At 41.7% G+C, this 24,770-nt stretch overlaps 1 protein-coding gene across 7 annotated transcripts in view; it reads left to right on the plus strand.

Annotated features, from left to right (window-relative positions):
- The window catches only part of LOC138751754 (zinc finger protein 438-like), a 345,388-nt gene that overhangs the window by 310,795 nt on the left and 9,823 nt on the right, over nt 1–24,770 (plus strand). For all 7 annotated transcript variants that reach the window (XM_069914467.1, XM_069914469.1, XM_069914471.1 and 4 more), the window contains one exon: nt 20,935–21,909. In XM_069914467.1, the coding sequence (XP_069770568.1) occupies nt 20,935–21,877 (943 nt within the window). In that variant the 3' untranslated portion in view covers nt 21,878–21,909. The remainder of the gene's footprint in view (nt 1–20,934; nt 21,910–24,770) is intronic.

The following is a 24,770-nucleotide window of genomic DNA, read 5'->3' on the forward strand; positions in this document are numbered from 1 at the left end:
TGCAACTCCCTGGTGTACTTTCCACAGTGCATCTAGATGTTTGATAGAATTTCTGACGACATGCCAAATATCCTCAGACTCTTTAGAAAGTAGAGACGTTGGTGTGCTTTCTTCACGGTTGAATCTGTGTTCCTCTACGCTTCGAACTGTAGGTGTATAGTAATAGCACATTACTCCACATGGTGTGGTATTGATTCACCCAAACCAAGAGAGTCATGCATTGAATTTCTGATGCTTTACCTAATGTTGACTCAGGCCTTTGGGAAAGTTAATCACTGGAAAGAGCACATGTGGGCGTTAGATGTGAAATTTTAATCACCAAAAAGACCCTGCCTAATTGGCATCCCCTTCCAAATCTCTTCAGAGTAGGTAGTACCATTGATTTAAATGAGTGGAGACTCTGAAAGTTTCAATGTTATTGCTTGTCCAGCAGTGTAATTAGTGCAAAGTACACTCTCAATGTAGAAGCAGGATGTGGGTTTTGCTGCAGGTTCCCTGCAGTGGAATTTCTCAAACTCACACCCAAGCCATTTCTGAAGTTTCAAGTCTGAATATTTCCCTACTGGGGTGGAAAGAACATTTGAAGGTGATTCATCTTGATCACTTTATGAAGAATGATCTTACCTGCTCTTTAATTTCATAAATTTAACATGTGAGAAATGCTGTCTTTCAACTTACTTTCAATTAATTTCAACTATGATGTCATGATTGGTTATCTGATTTTACTTAGAAAAACACAAGAACTGAATATACTGGGTAAAAAAAACAGTGAGGGGTTAGAGGGTCTCTGCATTCATGGAGAGAAATGAACAGTCAACATTTCGGGACAAGATCCTTTCTCAAGTGTTGAAAAAGGGTTCTGACCTGAAATATTGACTGTCCATTTCTCTGCATGGGTGCTGCCTGACATGCTGAGTCCTGCAGCCTCTCAATATCTGATTTTCATTGGTCTTTAAAATCCTTTTTAAAAGTAATTTCTGAGCACATCAAAACGCACTGGACAAAAGAGAGGTTATTAAATGAGGAAAGGGATTCATTAAGAATGAAAACCCAGTGGAAAGTAGATGTGATTTGGGCTAAGTACAGAAGATGGACATAAATATTTACACGAAACCTCAGGCAAAAAAAATGACTTGCAATAATGCAGATGGTCTTTTTGTGATATTGGAGCAGTCCATAATTAATGTAACCAAACAAGGGGAGCGGTTTGAAAGAAACTGCTCTTGAACCCAGCAGTGCTGGTTTTCAGGCTTCTGACTCTCTGCCCAAAGGTAGCAGTGAGAAGAGGAGGTGACTAGGGTGATGGGGGTCCTTTACAATGTCAGTTGCCTTCTTGAGACAGTGCTTCACACAGATGGATTCAAAGCCTGTGATAGAGCTATGTTTACTATGTTTCTGCAGCCTTCTGTGATCTTAAGCAGTTGAATTCCCAAACCAAGGCTGTGATGCAACTCCCTGGAATACTTTCCACAGTGCATCTGTAGAAGTTTGATAGAATATCCGGCGACATGCCAAATATCCTCAGACTCCTTAGAAAGTAGAGATGTTGATGTGCTTTCTTCACGGTTGCCTCGATGTGCTGAATTCTGACGTGGACTCCAGGGAACATGAGATTCTGACTCTCTCCACATCCTTAGCAACTGTGCAGATAGGTGCATGGTCCCTCTGCCTCTCTTTCATAAAATCAATTTGTTCCTTGCTCCTGGTTTCGTTGAGTTCAAGATTGTTGTTCTGGCACCACCCAACCAGGTTCTCAATCTCCATCCTGTATTTTGACTACAAATGTAATGTCGTCAGCAAATTTGTAGATTGGGTTGGAGTTGAACTTAGCTACATGGCCATGGTTACAAAGTATAGCGTAGGGAACTAAGCACATAGCCTTGGGGTGACGGTGCACCCATTGGAGTCTGCTGATGAAATCAAGGATCCAGTTGCAGTGGAACAGAGTCCCAGATCTTTGAGGTTGATCATTCATTTTGCTGATATGATGGTGTTGAATACCGAGCAGTAGTCAATTAACAACAGAATGATGTAGGTGTTCCTGTGGATCCAGTGATCTAATGCAGAACAGAAGGCCAGTCAGATAGCATTTGCTATTGATCTATTGTGATGTTAGGCGAACTAAAGTGAGTCCAGGTCCTTCCTGAGATGGGAATTGATTTGTTATGATCCAAGTGGGCAGATTTATCTTAAAGTTTTTTTTTGTAAATTGGTTTCAAATAGCTGTTTATTTAGTGAATACTAAATATGTGAGCAAAACATAACCTCCAAGGTCCAAACTTGACCATGTTGTACTAAGGAACAATATAGCACAGGAACAGGCCCTTTGACCAATATGTCTGTGCCAAACATGATGTCAAAATCAAACTAAAGATCTGTTGCCTTCGCCTGATAGATATTCTTCCATCCCCTTTATATTCATGTGCCTATAAATACAATTGCATCTGCTTGCATCACAACTCCTGGCAGACCATTCCAGGCTCCTATGTGTAAAATAACTGGATATCTCCCTTAAATTTTCAGGACCCTCTCCTTAAACACATTCTTTAGTGTGTGACACTTATGTGCTGGGAAAAATAGTCAGACTATCCACCTTATCATTGTCTCTCATGATCTTTATACACTTCATCAGGTTGCTTCCTCAATCTCCAACGCTTCAGATAAAACAACCCAAGTTTGCTCATTCATGTTTGGTTTAGTGTAATCACCCTGGATTAAAACATGGCAATCAATTTCAACATTGTAATTTTAATAATGATCGTCTCGGTTCTCCCTTGGAATTATGTTGACGTGGCTTTTATGCAAAAGGCTCTAGTGCTGCGAGTTTTGTACTTCCGGTGAGTCAGGTTGCCACGTTGAACCATAGAGAGAGAACACTTGAGGAAGTTAGGTTGAAAAGTATTGTTGTCCTCTGGCAGTCTTTCTCCAGCAATGCCCCAGATCTGGTACAAGTGTTTGTTCTTGAGGGCTAAAGCTATAAACTGACTGTGAATACTTTGAAGTATCTCAACCAAGTCTGGAGTCGTCCCATCTGAACTGAGCATTTTACATAAATTGTCACTCGGTAACAGTTACCTCTGGAGGCTTACAATTCAAAAGTCTGCTTCAAACACCCTCAATAATGATGGACAGAAACTAACAATGTAATTTATATTTTGGAGAAACAAAATGGAGAAGAAAGTCTCATTTATTTTAATCAAACTCGTAATCCTTAAAATGTTTTCATTTTCTAAACTTAAATCGAATTTAAGGACAAGTTGAAACAAATAGAATTTTTGGTCTTGTATATACTTCATATATTTGCTTCAACCATTTGTATTAAGCAAGGAGTTCCCAGTTCATGTTGTATAGTAATTCTCCAAAGAGTGGTCCTGAAAGCCTGCCTTATTCACCAGGAAATATCTGTAGAAAGCAGGAGTATCAGTGTTGAGTCTGAAACTTCCAGATTTTTAATTAGAAAGAAAATCCTCATGATTTGAGAATAAAAATATAATTTGTTAATTGTAAAGTTTTGGCAAATCCTTTTTGGTTGTCAATTTGTCCACATCTTTTTAAAATCTAGTTGTTTGATGTGAGAGAACATTTAGTGTCAGAATGGTGTTGGTTCAATTCTACCTCCATCCAATGCATAATTTCAGCATATGAAGAAACGCTGATCAATGAAAATTTTTAAAACTCTCTCAAGTGATAAAGCATCACTGTTTGGACCAAAGCACTTCAAACATGTGTCATCTTGGCTCCACAGAGGAGTTGTCAGCATTCGAAAAAAATATTTGTTTGAGCAGTGAAAACATAGAAGCAAGAAGCTATTTGACCCTTCCAATCTACTCTCTATTATTTGTCTTAATATAATTTCCTCATTCATCCCCCATGCCCCTTTTTGCTTTTGGCATTTTGAAATATATCTGTCTCATTCTTAAAAGCATTCAGACACTGCTTCTCCAGCCCTCTGTGGTATTGAGAGCCCCAAGTTCACACCCTCTGACTGAAGAGAGCTCTTCTCAGTGTTAAATCTCTTGACGTGTAACCTGATACTGTCAGTCCTTTCATTTTCAAAATAAAGCTGTCTCATAACATCGACATCAAGACGTTAAAAGATCTTACAGCATCAATAGCATAAACTTTTTAAAGTTAAATTGTTGGAGCAGACTTTTCAGATGTGGAATACGTTAACATTCTCACTTTGCTTGCATATAAATTTTGGCATTGGTTTTGTATGATTGCCAAGTGGGCACACTTAACTCTAGTTGCATTACACCACTTTTGAAACTTCTAAACTCTTTGCATCCCTATAGTCAATACCCATGGAGAAATTCAGCAGGTTCGGCACCATCCATAGGGGGAAATACTATCTAACTATCATCTTTGTCAAGGCATAAGCAAAAAGTACGCAGGCCCCTAAATGAAAAGGTAGGGGGAAGAAGGGTCAGGGGAAGGTGTCTAGGCCATAAATGGAAATGGATAGGAGGGCAGGAGAGAAAGGCAGGGAATTGATAGGAGAGGGGCTAGCTCTGTGAATGCAGAGCTGGAAGAAAGGAGATAGCAGAATAGAGAAAGAGACAAGGGGAGAGGAGCAGGAGGAAAGGAGACTTGGGGATAGGAAATGAGAGAAATGGTGGGGGAGGGGAGGGATGGTTGGATGGTGCCCAGATGGAATAGGAGGTGTTGTTCCTCCAATTTGTGAGTGGTCTCAGTTGGGCAATGCACAAGACAACGGTCAGATTTGTCGGCATGGGAAAGGGTCGGGGAATTAAAATGAGTTGCCACTGGGAGATCCCTGCTATTACAGGGTGCTAAGGTGCTTAGTGAAGCGATCTCCCAGGGCGTGTCTAGTGTCTCCGATTAGAGGAGAGCACAACTGGAGCACTGGATGCAGTAGGTGCTTGCAGATTCATGTGTTGCTTCACTTGGAAGGGCTGTGTTTGGGCCCCTGAATGGTAGTGAAGGATGAGATGTGGGTGAAAGTGACATATTGCCCTCCTTCAAAAAAAACAACAGGGCTTCCCCTTCACCACCATCAACTTGGCCCTCACTACATATCCTCCATTTCCTGTGCATGTGTCCTGACTCCTCAACCACCATACACAACAAGAACAGGATTCCCCGTATCTTTGCCAAACACCCACTAGCCTTCGCATCCAGCATACCCTCCACAATCTCCGCCACCTACAATGTAATCCCACCACCACACATCTTCCCCTGTCCACCTTCTGCAGGGGCCACTCTCTCCTTTGTCCACTCAACCTTTCCCATAATCACCACTTTAGTATCTTACCCTTGTGACTGCTTAAAATGCTACACTTGCCCACATCTTTTGCTTCACTACAATTTGGGGCCCCAAACAGTCCGTCCAAGTGAAGCAAGGCTTCGCTGGTGAATCTGCAGAGGTCATTTGCTGCATCTTTTTGCTCCTCCACTGCCCCTTTGTCCCCCTCCCCCTTTTTATTTTCAGGCACCTGCCTGCTTTTTTGCTCATACCTTGACAGAGGGCTCAGGTCCGAAATGTTGGTTGTATATCTTTTCTTCCTATGGATGCCAAGTGGGCACACTTAACTCTAGTTGCATTACACCACTTTTGAAACTTCTAAACTGAGATTCTCCAGCTATTTTGTGCGATCACATCATCTGCACACTTTCTTGTTTCACTTGCTTCTCTATGGTGTTTGTTTCTTCATAGTCTATACATAGTTCTGACTCTCCTCTACCAAGGTGACTAAAACAGAATCCATGAAATTTAAATCTAAACGGGGTTCTGTATATAAATCCCAGTTTGGTATCTCTTTGAGGTCATTGTACAAAAATACATTGAAGCCATGCCTCAAGAAACTGACTTAGATATCACAAGCTGGGGAGAGCTTGTCAATCTCAGTGCCATCAAAATCTCTAACCAGTGAAATATCTGGCCATTGAAGAAGAAATGACAAAGAACAGAAAGAAAAGACAAGATTCAGATTTCAGATTCAGTCTTCTCTGTGGATCGGACTGCTGCACTCCCTCAGGTCCCTCCAAGAACCATGGTGGAGATTTTCCTCAAATTGTGTGGTCCCTAAAGACCTGATTCTGCATCTTCTCTCATCAGCCCTTTTAAAATGATTCATGGACAGGACCTCCAGGGTTGTGATCTCAGGATTGCTACCTGTGCCATGTGCTAGTGAGGTTGGAAATAGGAGGATAATGCAGCTTACGACATGGCTAAAGGCATGATGCAGGAGGGAGAGTTTCAGGTTTCTGAATTCAGGGAAGGTGGGACCTGTTCCGATGGGACGATTTGCATCTGAACTGGAGGGGAACTAATATCCTTGTGGGAAGGTTTGCTAGTGCTGCTCTGGGGTTTTAAACTAGATTTGCAGGGGGATAGGATGCAGAGTGCCAGAGCAGATAGGGAGTGGAGGAGGAAAAAGATGATGTGAAGACTGCACATAAAAGGAGGAATCAAAGGGTTGTACGTGGTGGAAATTATGTTCTCAGGTATATCTATTTCAAAGCAAGGAGTATTATAGGAAAGACAGATGAGCTTAAGGCATAATTGGCACATGGAATTATGTCGTTGTGGCCATTTTGTGAAACTTGGTTGCAGGACTGGCAGCTCAATGTTCCGGGCTTCCATTGTTTCAAACGCGATAGAAGTGTTGCGGGGGGTTGGGGGGGGGGGTGCTTAGGCAGGACAGCTGCTGAGGCTGAGGCTATATGGGTGGAACTGAGGAACAAAAAAGGTATGACCACACTCATGTGGTTGTATTATAGACCACCCAATAGTCAGCGAGAATTGGAGGAGCAAATCTGTAGAGAGATAGCAGACATAAGGTTGTGATAGCAGGAGATTTTAACTTACCATATATTGACTGGGACTCCCATACTATAAAAGGGCTGTATGGCTTGGAGTTTGTGAAATGTGTTCAGGAAAAGTTTTCCAAATTAATGTATAGAGGTACTTACTAGAGAGAGTGCAATACTGGATCTTTAATTAGGAGACAGGACAGGTGACAGTAAGTGTAGGGGAACATTTTGGGTCCAGTGATCATAATGCAATTACTTTCAAGTTAAAATTTAAATTTAGACATACAGCACAGTAACAGGCCATAATAAGCCTGTCCTGCCCAATTGACCTGCCACCCCCGGTATGTTTTGAAAGGTGGGAGGAAACCAGAGCATTGGGGAAAATCCATGCAGACACGAGGAGAACATACAAACTCCTTACAGACAGCATGGATTTCAACCCCAGTCCTGATGGCTGGCGCTGTAACAGCGTTGTGCTCACTGCTTCACCAACCATGCCGCCTTATTTATGGAGAAGGATAGATCTGATCCTCAGGTGAAATTTTGAGAGTACAGAGTTTTTACATTCTTTTCAGGATTAAAGGCAGAGTTAACAGGCATCGAGAACTTTGGTTTTCGAGGGATATTGGGGATCTGGTTCAGAAAAAGAGAGAGGTATATAGTATTTATAGGCAACATGGAGCAAATAAGGTATTTGAGGATTACAAAAAGTGCAAGAAAAACCCCAAGATAGAAATCAGGATGTCAAAAAGAAAACAAGGCTGTTTTGGTCGACAATGTGAAGGAACATCCTAAAGGTTTCTACAGGTATGTTAAAAACAAAAGGATAGTAAGGGACAAAATTGGTCCCCTTGAAGATCAGAGTGGTCGGCTTTGTATGGAGCCAAAAGAGATGGGGGAGATCTTAAATGGGATTTTTGAATCAGTATTTACTCAGGAAACTTGCACAGAGTTGAGGGAATTAAGGAAAACGGGCAGTAAGCTAATGAAACCAATACATATTAAAGAAGAGGAAGTGCTTGCTGTCTTAAAACCAAATAAGGGTAGATAGCTCCCCAGGGCTTGACAAGATGTTCCATCAGAGCTGGAGATAGGCTAGTGTAGAAATTGCTTGGGCCCTAGCAGAAATATTTAAAATGTCCTTAGCCATGGGTGAGGTGGTGGAGGACGGGAGGTTAACTCATATTGTTCCATTGTTTAAAAAAGGCTCCAAAAATAACCTTATAAATTTTAGGCTAGTGAGCCTGACATCAATAGTAGGTAAATTATTGGAAGGTGTTCTTGGGGATCGGGTATACAAGTACTTGGATGGCCAAGGACTGATTAGGGATTGTCAAAATGTATATCCAATCTGATAGAATTTTTGAAGCGGTTACCAGGAAAGTTGAAGGAAAGGGTGTGGATGTTGTCCATATGAACTTTAGTAAGGCCTTTGACAAGATCCCACATGGGAGGTTAGTCAAGAAGGTTCAGAAGCTCGGTATTCATGGTGAGGTAGTCCTTCTGGCTGTCCAACCTGAAGGATGATGATGGTTCCTTTCAGTCAGTTTGTGGAGTTTGATGTGTGCATCCTGGAGTGGCTGTACAGGTTGATTCTTGACAGGCTGTGCTTGCCACATACTTGACAGGCTGTGCTTGCCACATACTTGACAGGTGAGGCTGTCAAGGTCTGTTTTGGTGCTTCCTGTGCCTTCCCGCTGTTGCCTCTTTGAGCTTGATGGCGCTTCTCCACTGCGAGCAATCTTGAGTCAAATCCTCACATGTTGGTGGGGCAATGTCAGGTGTAAAGGTGACATTGAGGTGTAAAAATGAGTAGTAAACTGGATTCAATATTTGCTATACAGGAGCAGCCAGAGAGTGCTGGTGAATAATAGCTTCCCAGACTGGAAGCCTGTGAGAATTGGATTAGCAAGTTTGCAGATGACCCAGAGATTGGAAGCATTGTAGACAGCGAAGAAGGCTTTCAAAACCTGCAGAGGGATCTGGTCCAGCTGGAAAAATGGGATGAAAAATGGTAGATGGAATTTAATGCAGACAAGTGTGAGGTGTGCTTTGGAAGGACAAACCAAGAAAGGACATATATGGTAAATGGTAGGGCACTGAGAGTGCCATAGAGCAGAAGGATCTGGGAATACAGATACATAATTTCCTAAAAGTGGCATCACAGGTGAATAGAGTTATAAAGAGATATCCAGTGACTGAGAATCCAAGAATTTTGATAATTGAGAATTCCAGAAATTTGAAATCCATTGCATTTCCAAACTCTTACCTTTGAGTATTACTTTAATTTTAGTGACAGCAAAAGTTACTTAAAATAGCTTTATTCAGCTCTTGCATTTGTTTACTTATAAACACATAAAATTTGAATGGAAGTCTCAGCTAATAATTTAGTCTTCATTAGTATGAAGATAAAAGAGACGACAGATGTTGGAATATGTAACAAGAACAGTAAGCTGGAAAACTCCAGATGAAATGGAATGTAGTCTTGATGAAGCCCTGAGATGAACTTTCACCTTTTATCTTCATAGGTTCTAATTGATCTACTGAGTTCTAGCATCCTGTTTCTTGTCTCTATTGTTTCCAAGTTTGGGGAAAATGATCATTCAGTAATGTTGAATCAAAGACTGTTTTGAGCTCACAAGCTTTCTTATGCAAAATTAATAATTCTACTAATAATTTTTCCAAAGACAGAGATTTGTAGCAATGTGCTTCAACATGGATGAAAGAAAAGCTGTCCGTTTTCAGAGGAAAGAAAGATAAATGGAGGGAATATAACTAAACAGTTCTGTTTACCATGAAATATTTTAATATCAGTTATGTATCTAATGAGCTGCCCCAGGGTGGGAAAAAAAAACAGGAGATCTGACACTACAGTGGGCAATAAAGGAAATGTATACATTAGCATCTGGAGTAAAGAATCAATATAAAATGTGGCAATTATTCATTAGATTGTAAAATAAGGGAAAAACATGGCAATAATTTTGTTTTGAATTAGATGTGGGTAAAATTGCCTACCACTGTACTTGAATATAAGATAGGTGATTTTTTGATATGACAGTGGGAAGAGACATAATCAAAGTGAAGGACTTAAGGTCACAAAGAATGCATGGAAAACCTGGATGGTGGGTGGAATATTCTAATCCAAATGGAAAAACTAGAGGCTGTTAAAACAACACACATTCTATTGGTATGAGCAGATGGATAATAAGATTGCAATTTTCTCCATAAGCTCAAGGGTTCATGTTCAGTAATATTAGATGTGAAAATTATTAGTCAGACTCCTGCCGGCAATGTGAATGAAGATTTAAGATCTAAAAATTGTGGAAGTGTGCAGGAGGTATATCAGCATCTGGGACAAAAAGAACAAATTCAAATTTTGGATAAAACTGGAGAAACATGTGGCAGGCATTGCAAGGAAAAAAATTTAAAAATGAGGACATGGATGAAATTACTTACAAGTTTACGTAAAAAGGTAAAGCCACAGGAGCTGATGAGATGGCAGAGATATTTCAATATGACTGTAAGAAGAAACATAATAAAAGTTAGATGTGGAGAGCCAAGCTGGTGGGCGGACGATTCTTAGTGGAAACAAGAGAGGTTGGTCGAGTAGCACAAATTCTTTTGGTATAAAGAGATGAGCTGTAGGATGGTAATTTCCCCTAGAAGCCCATGGATGCATTTTAAGTAAGGCTAGATGTTTTTCAATCTGCTGAAAATCCAAATGAGATTTCAAGAATAAATGTAGTCTTGGCTATAGAGTCCATAACAAGAGATTTCACTCTGCGCTTTAAATTACTGCTACTTTGCTTTGTATATTAATCTCATTGTCAGTATTTACATTGAAACGACACATGGAAACTTTAATGTTGCTACAGTGTGAAATGGTTCTTCATTGTTACAAGTTTTTGAAAAGGAATATCAAACCTGTGATTTGGGCGTTGGAGAATGTTTTGATTAGGCAATGAGGAGTTAGGCACCATATTAGGAAATGTGTCACGCTACTCACCATGGAAATAAAGTGTCAGATCAGCTTTTCCTCACCTTTTGTGATTGTGTTATTAATATGTACTCTCAATCTTTTATTCTGTGACCCCTGTGATATTTCTGGGCAGAAAGTAGGGTGGAACCACTAGATTTACTAGAGAATGAAATGTACTTTCAGCTGAGCTGAAATAGGAGCTCGAGAAAGAAAGAAAGGGGAGTTTTAAAACAGTTTGAACTATTTACCTAATAACTACATTAGGTACAATATGATAATGTTTTCTTTCAGTTCAAATTTATTGTGCAAGTCAATAAAAAGACATTCTTTTCATTCAAGATCATGAAGTAATTCAGACATTTGCAAGCCTTTGTTTTTCTTGGTTAAGTTGCTCTGGATGAGGACATGGATACTGTATTTGTTGAGTGAACAACACTGGGCTGGCATGCTTTCTACTGCATGCCAGTGTATTTAGTAGGACTCCTCCCCCTTCACCCAAAGCTTCTGATTTGCAAGTTGAATTCCAGCTAATGGAGAAATGGCTGATATCATTGAAATTGACTAAAAATGGAGCAGAGCTTCATTTTGTTTTCAAGGCCGTTAATGCAGATCTCACAGTGCACCATTTTCTCCTGTTTCACTGCATGTTTCAGACTTATTAAGATGTCGTAGACTTTTGTGTGCTGAAATGTGTAGCGTGTTAGGCCGCACCAATTCACAGTTTGGTCCTTTTATCTAATAATGATACATCAGCTTTGGTGGCTAATTTCCTGGAATTCAAAATTCCTTTATTGTCATGTTAGGAAACACATCACCATCAGAAATTGCCAGGCACCTCTTGAAATCAGAGAAAGAGAAACAAAAGAGATTCCCTCCAGGATCAGAGTACCCATGGATTTGCCTCCAGTGCACCTACAGCCTACAGTGCCATGATCAAGAAGCCATCATCACCCTCACATCCGATTTCCGATACCTGGTACCCCTTCAGCCAGTCTCTAGCTAATCTCTAGCAGTTCATAATCTGGTGTGTCCTTTGATTGCAGTTGCCAGCAGCCCACAGCTTGTGTGGGTTCCTCGGCTCAAGTCACTAACAGAATCAAAATTTATTGTCATGAGCAACTTATGAAATTTGGTGTTTTGCAGCACCTTCATGGTGCAAACATTTATGTCATAACATTTACTATAAATCAAAAAATAAAATTGTTAGTGCACAAAAAGTAAGGCAGTGTCTTTGGTTCATTGACTATATAAGGAATCTGATGGTGGGGTGGGTGGGGGGGTGAAGCTGTTTTTGTGCCGTTGAGTGCTCATCTTTAGGCTCTTGTACCTTTTTTCCTGATGGTAGCAGAGTGAAAATGGCAGGCCTGGTTGGTGGGGGGGGTCTTTGAGGATAGAGGCTGCTTTTTTAGGACACTGCCTCATGTTAATGACCTCAATGGAGTAAAGTCTGGTGCCTGTGACATCGCAGGCCAAGTTAAAACCCTCTGGAATTTATTCATGTCCTGAGAGTTGGCACCTCCATACCAGGCAATGATGCAACCAGCCAGAATGCTCTCCACGGTATATCTGTAGAAGATTTTGAAGAGTTTTCAGTTACATAGTGAATCTCTTCAGGCACCTCACAAAGTATAGCCACTGACAAGCCTTCTTCTTCATGGAGGCTCCAGGACAGATCCTCAGAGATGTTGACACCCAAGAATTTGAAGTTCTTGAACCTCTCCACTACTGAGCCCTCGATGAGGACTGGGTCATGTTCCCCTGACTTCCTCCTGAAGTTCACAATCATCTCCTTGGTTTTGCTAACGTTGAGCACAAGATTGTTGTCATTACACCATTCAACGAGCTGATTTAGCTCCTTCCTGTACAGGTTCCTCATTGCTGTTTGTGATACTGCCGACAACTGTGGTGTCATCGGCAAACTTGGATATAGCATTGGAATTGTGCCTCACTACACAGTCGTGGGTATATAATGAGAAGAGCAGTAGGCTAAGCACACATCCTTGGGGTGTGCCTGTGTTGATAATCAGTGAGGAGACATTGTTTCTAATTCATACTGACTGTGATCTTTCAATGAGAAAGTCAAGGATCCAGTTGCACAGGAAGGTACAGAGGCCCAGAGTTTGTAGCTTCTTGACCAGCACTGAGGAAATCATGGAAGTGAAGGCCGAGCTGTAGTCAGTGAAGAGCAGCCGTATGTATGAATTACTGTTTTCAAGGTGATCCAGAGCTGAGTGGAGAACCAGCTGTGGAGCGATTGTCACGAAAGGCAAATTGCAGTGGGTCCAGATCTTAGGTACATGTTAATTCTCGCCATGACCAGCCTCTCACAATAGAGGTTAGTCCTACTGGGCAATAGTCGTTGAGGCAGCTCCCACTACTCTTCTTGGGTAGTGAGATGATTGATGCCCTTTTAAAGTATGTGGGAACCTCTGCCACAATGAGAGATTGAAAATGTCCGTGAACACTCCAGCTAGTTGGTTGGCGCAGATTTTCTGTACCTTGCCAGATACACTGTCAGGGTTGTTGCCTTGCGATGTTTCACCCTCTTGAATGATGTTCTGATGTCACCCTCAGAGACAGATATCGCAAGATCCTCAGCCTTTTCAGGGATTCTAGTCGGCACTGTTTGGATCTTCTTCTCAAAGTAGCCATAGAAGGTGTTCAGTTCATTGGGTAATGAAGATCACAGCCATCTCTAAGTGTTCGCTTTCGCTTTGTAGGCTGTAATGGCCTGCATTCCTTGCCATAGCTGGTGTGTATCTGTCTCTCTCTCTCTCTCTCTAGCTTTCTCTGGAATTGCCATTTTGCTTTAGAGGTGGCCTTCTGCAGGCCATACCTGGACTTGTAAATATCCCGATCTCTGGCCTTCAATGCTCTTGTTCTCACCCTCAGCAGCTTGCAAATTCTCTGATTCATCCAGGGCTTCTGGTTGGGGAACACCCGATTATGTGTGCGTAGGCACACACTCATCCACACAGGTTTTAATGAAGTCGGTGACACCTGTTGCATATTCAGTCAAGTCTACAGATGAGTTCTTGAATATGTTCCAGTCCACCGATTCAAAGCAGTCCTATAGACGCTTCTCCACTTCCCTCAACCGTACTTTCGCCATCTTCACCACTGGTGCTGTGGTTTTCAGTTTTGGCTTGTACACCGTGAGTAGAAGTACAGCCAGGTGATCAGGCTTGCTGAAGTGCGGTTGTGGTATGGCTCGGTATGCATTTTTCATTGTGGTGTAGCAGTGGTCGAGTATGTTGGTTCCCCCGGTCTCGCATGTGACGTGTTGGTGCCACTGTTTGTGCATTCTTCAGCCACAGAACCACTCACTGGCCCGCCCGCATGGTCACCATCCCATGGGTCATCTCCTCTGCTTCTCCTTCTTAAATGGGGCAGTGGTTTCCCCAGACCTCTGCTTCGCTGGAGTCTCCAAACCCGAAGGCTGCTGCCAAACACTAGTGTCGCCATCTAGGGCCCAGACCCAGACCCCGAGATTGCAGGATTTTAAAATTAACCATTGTCAGCTCCTTTAACAGCTCTTTTAAAGCCTGTACAGAGATGTTGGTTGTTGAACTGGGAGGTAGAATCGTGTAGAGGAGCACGGTGACTCCACTTCCTGCTCTCCGCAGGACTGCACTAGTGGCATTCCTGCCGTTACATCAGCTCTGGCGGTGCGTCATTTTAAAATTTTTTGTCCTATCATGAACAGCTAAAGTAAGTGAATGTGCAGGTTTGGAAAAATGAGGCATAATTATGTTGAAACATAAAAACTATGGAGTAGATGTAGAGTAATGGGAGAGACTCAAATGAGGCGGCAAAGTTACAAGGTAAGGAAGGGTAATCATTTAAAACTAAGATGTGTAGGAATTCCTTCTCACAAAGGGTGGTGAATTGGTGGCATTCTCTGCCCCAGAAAGTTGCAGAGGCTAAGCTACTGGGGGAGTTTAAAGGGAAATAATGGGGCTCAATTTGTCAGGTGCGTACAAGAAGGATTCCTGACACGGTATGTGGACCGGCTAACTAGAGGACAGGCCACACTGGATCTGGTTCTGGGGAATGAACCTGGTCAGGTGGTGGACCTCTCGGTGGGGGAGCATTTTGGTGAGAGTGACCACAACTCCCTGAGCTTCAATATAGCTATGGGAAAAGATAAAAAGTCAAACTGGGTAAGTGCTTAACTGGGGAAGGGCTAATTATGAAGGGATGAGGCAGAAACTAGCGAAAATAAATTGGAAACAGATCTTTCAGGGTGAAAACACAGAAATCATGCGGAGGAAGTTTTGGGACCACTTGTGCAGGAAAATGGAAACAATGATAGGAAAAGGGAACTGTAGCAGATAAAACAGGTCTGACAACTAGTCAAGAGGAAGAAGGAAGCATACATTAGATACAGGAAGTAGGAAACAGGAAGGGCTCATGAGAAGTATATGCTAGCCAGGAAGGAAGGGCTTAGGAGGGCTCGAAGGGGGCATGAGAAGGCCTTGGCATGTAGAATTAAGGAGATCCCCAAAGTGTTCTATGTGTATGTGAAGAACTGAAGGATGACAAGAATGAAGGTTGGGCACTAAAGGATAAGGGGGTGGTGGGCAATGTGCCTGGAGTCGTGGAGTTTGGGGAGATCCTAATTGAATACTTTGCATCAGTATTCACAAAAGACAAGGACCTTGATCACGGTGAGGTCGAAATTGACAGGCCTATGTGCTGGACAATGTGGAGATTAAGGAGCAGAAGTGTTGGATCTTCTTAAAAACATGCCAGATGTGATATACCCCAGGCTGCTGTGGGAACTGAGGGAGGAGATAGCTGGGGCAGTAGCTATGATGTTTGAATCCTCTTTAGCCGCAGGGGAGGTGCCAGAGGATTGGAGAATGGCAAATGTAGTCCCATTGTTTAAAAAAAAGTAATAGGGAGAATCCTAGTAATTATAGACTGGCGAGTCTTACGTCAGTGGTGTGCAAATTAATGGAGAGGATTCTTAAGGATAGAATCTATGAGCATTTGAAGAAGTACAGTCTACTCAAGGATAGTCAACATGACTTTGTGAAGGGAAGGTTGTGCCTCACAAGTCTGAGTTTTTGAGGAGGTTTAAAAAAATTGTTGAGGGTAGGGCAGTAGATGTGGTCTACATGGATTTTAGTATGGCATTTGACAAGGTCCCCCACGAGAGATTCATCCAGAAAGTCATGAGGCACAGGATCAATGGAACCTTGGCTCTATGGATTAAAAATTGGCTTGAAGGAAGAAAGCAGAGAGTAGTAGTGGAAGGAAAGTATTCTGCCTGGAGATCAGTGACTAGTGGAGTGACACAGGGATCTGTTCTGGGACCTCTGCTCTTTGTGCTTTTTATAAATGACCTGGATGAAGAGGCAGAAAGATTGGTCAGTAAGTTTGTAGATGACACCAAAGTTGGAGGAGTTGTGGATGGAGCTAAGGGCTGTCGAAGGTTCCAAGAGGATATAGACAGGATGCAGAGTTGAGCAGAAAAGTAGCAGATGGATTTCAATCGGGAGAAGTGTAAGGTTTTGCATTTTGGAAGGACAAACCAGAAGGCTGAGTACAGGATTAATGGTCAGTTACTTAGGAGTGTGGATGATCAGAGGGACCTTGGGGTTCAAATCCATACATCCCTCAAAGTCACGGCACAGGTTTTTAGAATAGTTAAGAAGGCCTATGGGATGCTTGGATTCATTAATAGGGGGATTGAGTTCAGGAGTAGAGAGTTCATGTTACAACTCTACAAATCTTTGGTCACCTCATTATAGGAAGGATGTGGAAGCTCGTGTACAGAGGAGATTTACAAGGATGCTGCCTGGATTGGGAAACAAATCTTTTGAGGCAAGGTTAGCAGAGCTGGGACTTTTCACTTTGGAGTGTAGAAGGATGAGAGGAGACTTGATAGAGGTCTACAAAATTATGAGAGGACATACGTACAAAGTGAAAGGAGCGAAGTTAAGGGGAGACATCAGGGATAAGTTTTTTTTTACACAAAGAGTTGTGGGTGCCTGGAATGCCTTGCCAGGGATAGTGGTGGAGGCTGAAACATTGGGGGTATTTGAAAGACTCTTAGACAGACACATGGATGAAAGAAAAATAGAGGGTTATGGGGTAGGGAGTGTTAATTTTTTTTGGAAGGAATATATGGGTCGACACAACATCGAGGGCTGAAGGGCCTCTACTGTGCTGTATTGTTCTATGTTCTATGAAAGTAGATAAGCTTTTTAAAAATCTCAATTAACTAGCACGGAAAAGGCACTGAGCTTGGACAACCATAATCGTATTGTATAACTGGATAGACTTTAAATCCTTGTTCTATTTTAGTTATAGAGTCATACAGCATGGAATAGATCCTTCCATGCTGGGATCGTGCCATTTGCTTACTTTTGGTCCATATCCATATAACCATATAACCACTTACAGCACAGAACAGGCCAGTTCGGCCCTACTAGTCCATGCCGTAACAAATCCCCACCCTCCTAGTCCCACTGACCAGCACCCGGTCCATACCCCTCCAGTCCTCTCCTCTCCATGTATCTCCTATACAGTCCATCCTTAAATGTAACCAATGATCCCGCCTCAACCACGTCTGCCGGAAGCTCATTCCACATCCCTACCACCCTTTGCGTAAAGAAATTTCCCCTCATGTTCCCCTTAAAATTTTCCCCCTTTAATCTTAAACCATACCCTCTAGTTTGAATCTCCCCCACTCTTAATTGAAAAAGCCTATGCACATTTACTCTGTCTGTCCCTTTTAAAATCTTAAATACATCTATCAAGTCCCCTCTCAATCTTCTACACTCCAGAGAAAAAAGCCCTAGTCTGCACAACCTTTCCCTGTAACTCAAACCTTGAAATCCTGTCAACATTCTCGTGAACCTTCTCTGCACTCTCTCTATTTTGTTTATATCTTTCCTATAATTTGGTGACCAAAACTGTATACAGTACTCCAAATTTGGCCTCACCAATGCCTTGTACAATTTCATCATAACCTCCCTACTCTTGAATTCAGTACTCCAATTTATGAAGGCCAACACTCCAAATGCCTTCTTCACCACACCATCTACCTGAATATCAGTCTTGAGGGTACTATTTACCATCACTCCTAAATCCCTTTGTTGCTCTGCACATCTCAATAGCCTACCATTTAATGCATATGACCTATTTAGATTTGCCTTTCCAAAATGTAACACCTCACACTTATCTGTATTAAATTCCATCAGCCATTTCTCAGCCCACACCTCCAGCCTTCCTAAATCACCTTTTAATCTACGAGAATCTTCCTCACTGTCCACAACACCACCAATCTTTGTATCATCCGCAAACTTGCTTATCCAATTCTCCACCCCTACATCCAGATCGTTAATATATATAACAAACAATAGTGGACCCAGGACCGATCCCTGAAGAACTCCACTAGCCACCAGCCTCCAATTGGACAAACAATTTTCTACCACTACTCTCTGACACCTCCCATCCATCTATTGCTGAATCCATTTTACTACCTCCTTATTTATACCTGATGCCTCCATCTTTTTTCCAAACCTCCTGTGGGGAACTTTGTCAAAAGTTTTACTAAAGTCTAAATAGACAACATCCACAGCTTTCCCTTCATCAACATTTTTTGTAACCCCCCTCGAAGAACTCAATCAGGTTTGTCAAGCATGATCTACCCCTGACAAAACCATGCTGATTACTCCCTATCAATCCCTGTACCTCCAAATATTTGGAAATACCATCCCTCAGAACACTTTCCATCAACTTGCCCACCACAGACATCAGACTCACGGGCCTATAATTCCCAGGTTTACATTTGGACCCTTTCTTAAACAGCGGAACCACATGCGCAACCCTCCAATCCTTTGGCATTACCCCCGAGGCCAGTGACATCCTAAATATCTCTGTTAATGGCCCACTATCTGTCCACAACCTCCCTGAGTGTCCTTGGGAATATTTTGTCCAGTCCCGGAGATTTATCCACCTTTATCTTTTTCAACACAGCCATCACTACCTCCTCGGTTATCCTTATATGCTTCATGACCTCCCCACTATTTTTCTTTATTTCAACTGGTTCAATATTTTTTTCCCTAGTGAATACCGAGGCAAAGAAATCATTCAAAATTTCCCCCATTTCCTCTGACTTCTCACTCAGCCTACCCTTTGTCCAATTTTATCCCTCACTAATCTTTTACTTTTAATGTACCTATAGAAACCCTTTGGATTTATTTTTACTCTGTCTGCCAAAGCCTCTTTGTGCCTTTTTTTTGCCTTTCTAATTTCTTTCTTAAGATTCCTTCTACACTCCTTGTAGTCCTCCTTCAAATTCTCAGCTCCCTGCTCTTTATACCTCTTGTACACCTCCCTTTTTTCCCTAACCAAATTTCCAATATTCCTCAAAAACCAAGCCTCCCTATGACTTCCAGCCTTTCCTTTGATCCTCACTGGGACATATCTACTCTGTACCCTCAAAATTTCTTTTTTGAATATCCTCAATTTTTCATTTACATCCTTACCTGAAAATATCCTGTCTCACTCATTACTCACCAAATCCCTTCTTATTCCTTCGAAATTTGCTCTTCTCCAATCCAGAACCTCAACTTTAGGCCCCTCCTTGCTCTTCCCTAAAACTACCCTAAAACTAACAGAGTTATGATCACTGGACCCAATTTGTTCTCCAACATTAATGTCCGATACCTGACCTAGCTCGTTCCCTAACAGGAGATCTAGTATTACACCGTCCCGAGTCGGTTCTTCTACTAATTGATTTAGAAAACAATCTTGAACACATTTAACGAACACTAGCCCATCCAGCCCTCTAACTGTATGGGTCTCCCAATCAATGTGAGGGAAGTTAAAATCTCCCATGATCACTACCTTATGATTCTCACACATATACGTTATCTCCCTACAAATTTGTTCCTCTAATTTTCTTGGCCCATTTGGTGGTCTGTATACACCCCTATTAGCACCCTCATGCCTCCTTCACCCCTCAATTCTACCCAAACAGCTTCACTGGATGATCCCTCCAGACCATCCTGCCACCTCACGGCAGTAATGTCCTCCTTAACAAGGAGAGCAACTCCTCCCCCTTTTTTGCCCCCTGATCTATCACATCTAAAACAAATGTATCCTGGAATATTAAGTTGCCAGTCCTGCCCCTCCTGTAGCCAGGTCTCACTAATTGCCACAATATCATGACCCCAAGTATATGTACATGCTCTAAGCTCATCTACCTTGTTCACTATGCTTCTTGCCTTTTATAATTGATTCTGCCCTTCAAACCCTTTATAATTGTACCTGTTCTTATTGCTTTCTGTGGCAGCTCATTCTAGGCATGGGCTTTCATATCCTCAGAGTGAAAATGTTGCTCCTCAGGTCCCTCTTACATATCTCCCCTCACACCTTAAAACTGCACTTCTTCTCAAAGAATTGTCTACCCTGGGAAAAAGACTGTGTGCCCCTCATCATTCTATAAACACCGACAAGATTACTGCTCAATCTTCTTTGCTCCCTAGAATAAAGAGCCAGTCAACCCATCCTGTCCCTGTCACTGATCCCCTTCAGTCCTCAGGAATGTCCTGCTGTATCTCCTCTGCATACTTTCCATCTTATTGATTACCTTCCCATAGCTGGGCAACCAGAACTGCTCCCAGTACTCCAAGAGTGGTCTCACCAACATGAGGATCCAACTCTTGTACTCAATGCCCCACCCAATGAAGGCAAAGCAAAGGCCTTCCTTATGATCTTGTTCACATGAGTCATCACTTCTGTTCTTTGCCATCATTGATTCACATTTAATAATTTTACCCATTTACTCAGATTTCCTTTTTCTCCCACAATACATTAGTAATCTTTGAAGTGAAGGACTAAAGGATTACCATCAGATGATGTTTGCCTTTCACAGGAGGTGTTTTATGATTGTTAATATCAAGTGTACTTTGTTTACCAATTTAGACCTATTTTCTGAAGGTAAATGAGGAAAAGTGATATAGGTATTGCCAGATACTCCTGTGGCATTAAGCTGTAATGACCAAATGACAAGGTTGGATGGGTAACACTTTTTTTTTAAATCAGCCCACCTGCTTAATGTTACAGAACTATTATTTTGCTGGAACAAATTGCATATTTCTCAATGTTGTTTTAAATCTCAGAGCTGCGCTGTAATTAAGATTGTTTTGTCTTTTCAGAAAACAAGCTGAAGGCGAGTATCCAGGAGCTGAAGGAGTTGGCCCAGGTGCCCTGCAGATAAAATGCGCTCGTTGCCAAGTGGTCACCCCAACCTTTGTGGATATGAAGCTTCACCTGCTGTGCGTTCATGATGAAGGGCTGCAGCTGAAGGAGGAAGAGGGATCAGTAAAAGAGAAAAGCAGGTGCATCAGTGGATTTCCGATTTGCTCAAGCACAGAAACCGAACAAGAACTTTTCAAGCACGCTGCAAACTACTGGAAACAGTTTGGTGAGAAGAAGAGTTTGGTAAAGTGTGGTGTTTGTGACGAAGCATTCCAAACTTGTTTTAAATTGAAGAAGCACATGGTTTTGCATTACAAACAACAGCTCCAGTTGGAGGCTGCAGATTCAGGTGCAGTTTCTGTGGTTAATAAACTTCAATTCCTTACAAATGTTGGATTTAATTGTATTTTGTGTAAACAGAAATGTGGGAACAAACCTGAACTTTTCAGGCACTGGCAATGTTATCATAAGTGCAAGGATCCTGCTGTTCTGTGGACAGTCTTTAGCTCTTTGACTGAACATTCCAGAATCGATGAGGACCAAACCAAAGTTTCACCAGAGTTCAGTGCTATTAGCGCTGAACCTTTTTGCAGACATATTGCAGATGTGACATCCTTGTGCGAGCTCCATGAGAGAAGAAGAGCTGTAGATCAGTGCAAGGTACACCTGAACAACTGCGCTGGTGGAATGGAAAAGTCTCTTGATTCTTGCCAGTTAACGTGTCCATTTTGTTCGAAGACTTTTTTCTGCTCAAACTGCAGAAGTAGCAGCGGTGAGAAAGTTGTCTTTCATCAAGAGGATATTGAACATCAGTGCCCAAAGTGCCTTCTGAAGTCCCCATTAACTGCTAAGAGTCTTGGAGCCCAAGTTTTCTGTACTTCATCCAAGCATTGTGGTTGAATTTCAAGCTCTACAATAACAGAGCTTGTAAGGTGAGTTGTTAGTCTGTATAAAATTCTGAAACTGGACAGTGAGTTGTTAATCACTAATATCATATGATGTTATGCATGAGAATCCAGGCATACCAATGTACTTGCAATGGAGAAACTGTCTTGTGAGAGACTGTCCAGTGATTTTCAAATACATCTGGCTTGGAATCTTGAAAATTATAGGGACTTGGCTGAGATAGAAGACGAAAATTAGGATGGGAAAAGGATACAATTGGAAAGAATTAGGAAGTCTTATTAAACAGAGTTCAAATAGCCTATTAGGCTCTGACAAACATAATTTACATGGGACTTCATCTTGCCATGTAAAATCAGCATGGGGTGAACTTTAATATTGTGGCCAATGTATATCTTGGATCCTAACATTAAAAGGTACAAGTTCATTTTACAAGGTGAAGTGTGGTATAGTATTTCATTTTGTCATGGGAGGCATCAAGAATGCCTTCACTGTTATGGCTCCTCCTAGTGGAAGGAAAAGCAAACGTTAAGTATTTATTTCTCTGTTCTCAATGGTCAGTAAGCACTGCATTGATCAAACGTCCAAAAAAATCAAGGAAATGTAAAATGCATCTCTGTTTCCTTGATGCATTTCATTCAATATGCTTTTGTCCCTTTCCTTATTTATTCCCAAGCCCCTCTTTGCCCCCTGTATTGAGGGATTGAAGTTAGGACCAGGGAGATTAAACTGCAACTGTATTGGTGAGGCTGCATCTGGAGTACTGTTTTCAGTTCTGGTCTCCTCACTTGGGGGAAGGATGAACTGGCTTTGTACAAAGGAGGCGCACCATGTTGGTTCCAGAGATGAAGGGTTTAGTTTATGAGGAGAGATTGAATCGTCTGGGACTGTACTCACTGGAATTTAAAAGAATGAGAGGGGGTTTATAGAACAGTATGAAATTATAAAAGGTGAAAATAAGATAGAGGTAAATAAGTTGTTCCCATTGGTGGGGGAGACCGAAACTAGGGGACATAGCCTCAAGATTTAGGGTCATAGATTTAGGATGGAGATGAGGAGGAACTGCTTTTCCCAGAGGGTGGTGAATCTGGAATTCACTGCCCATTGAAGCAGAGCAAACTACCTCAGTAAATATATTTAAGACAAGGTTGGAGAGATTATTACATAGTAGGAAAATTAAGGGATATAGGGAAAAGGCAGATAGGTGGTGATGAGCCCATCATCAGATCAGCCATGATCACATTGAATGGCAGTGCAGGCTTGACGGGCCGGATGGCCTACTCCTGCACCTAAATTTTATGTTCATGATGAAGTGGACAGTTGCATCCTTTGAAGTTTTAGTGCACCTGGTGATTGAAACCAAACATGTTGCCATGTGTTAATTTTTGTCCTTACTTGATAATGATGTGTTATTTTGGCTTTAGTTTCCCCTAAACCTTTGCACAGGTATATTGGAAGAACATGTACCAATTAATTTGAGAGTCCCAGAAGACTGACTGAGTAACAAGTTTTTTTTTAAAAAAAAAGCTATTCAGTAACCATATATATAACCATATGACCACTTACAGCACAGAACAGGCCAGTTCGGCCCTACTAGTCCATGCCGTAACAAATCCCCACCCTCCTAGACCCACTGACCAGCACCCGGTCCATACCACTCCAGTCCTCTCCTCTCCATGCCTTTCCTTAAATGTAACACGTTGGCAATTTTTATGTGATAAATTTTAAATAGAATTGAAAGCAAATCAGGAAGATTGATTCACTCAGCCTTGTTTAATTCATGCACAGGTTGAAATAATTTCAATCTTCAACCTGTCTGGCACAAAATATTATTTTAGTGTGAGATTAGTTACATCTGTTGGAAAATGCTCTGGAATATTTTTGTAACAGATTAAATCTTAGGAACAAGTCAGTTTCCAGCTTTGTCAAGAGAAGATTAGGGGATGACAGCAGGAGATCTGATAGAAGGAAATAAGTTAATGAAATTGGGAAAGGAATTTACTTTCCTGGGTAAAATTAGTTAATCTGATCAGTTGGTCAACAGTACTCTTAGGATACAACTTTTTTTATTCTAAGCTTCTGAAGGAGTAACAATAAAGTATTATCTCTTGCACTTAAATGCATCCAAATCTTGCACTATCATGACATATTGCCTCTTACAAATGATGTGTCTGGAAGGCTGAATCACATGGAATCCAAGGTGAGCTGGCATGTTAGATTCAATCCTAGCTTAGCAGATGGAGGCAGGGACGAGGAGTGGAGGAATGATTTTCCGATTGGAGGCCTGTGGTCGGTACTGGGTCCACTACTGTTTATCTTCTATATTAATGAACTGGATGGCAATGCAGTTAACTTGCTTAGTAAATTCCTGGATAATTCCAAAATTGATGGTGTTGTGGACAGTGAGGAAGAATAGATGGGCCAAGGAGTGGCAAATGGAATTTAACTCTGACAAATGTAAAGTATTGCACTTTGGTAAGTTAATCCAGAGTAGGACATGTACAGTAAAAGGTATGGCCCTAGAGAATGTTGTAGATCTAGGAGTACAGGTGCATAGTTTCTTGAAAGTGGCATTTTAGGTGAATAAGGTGTAAGGCAGTGGTTCTCAACCTTTTTCTTTCCCCTCACATACCACTTTAAGTAATCCCTATGCCATCAATCCTCTGTGATTAGTAAGGGATTGCTTAAGGTGGTATGTGAGGGGAAATAAAAAGGTTGAGAATCACTGTTCTAGACCCAATTTTACTGAAATATTTTGCTTGAGAAAAATTGTCATTGGCCCATTTCCTTTGGAGTTATGAAACCGTGCACATAACGAGTCAATTAGGTACAATTGAAACAGTTGTTTTCAAACTTTTTCTTTCCACCCACATTCCACCTTAAGCAACCC

The sequence above is a fragment of the Narcine bancroftii genome, chromosome 1, assembly GCF_036971445.1.
Source record: "Narcine bancroftii isolate sNarBan1 chromosome 1, sNarBan1.hap1, whole genome shotgun sequence".
Classification (NCBI taxonomy): domain Eukaryota; kingdom Metazoa; phylum Chordata; class Chondrichthyes; order Torpediniformes; family Narcinidae; genus Narcine; species Narcine bancroftii.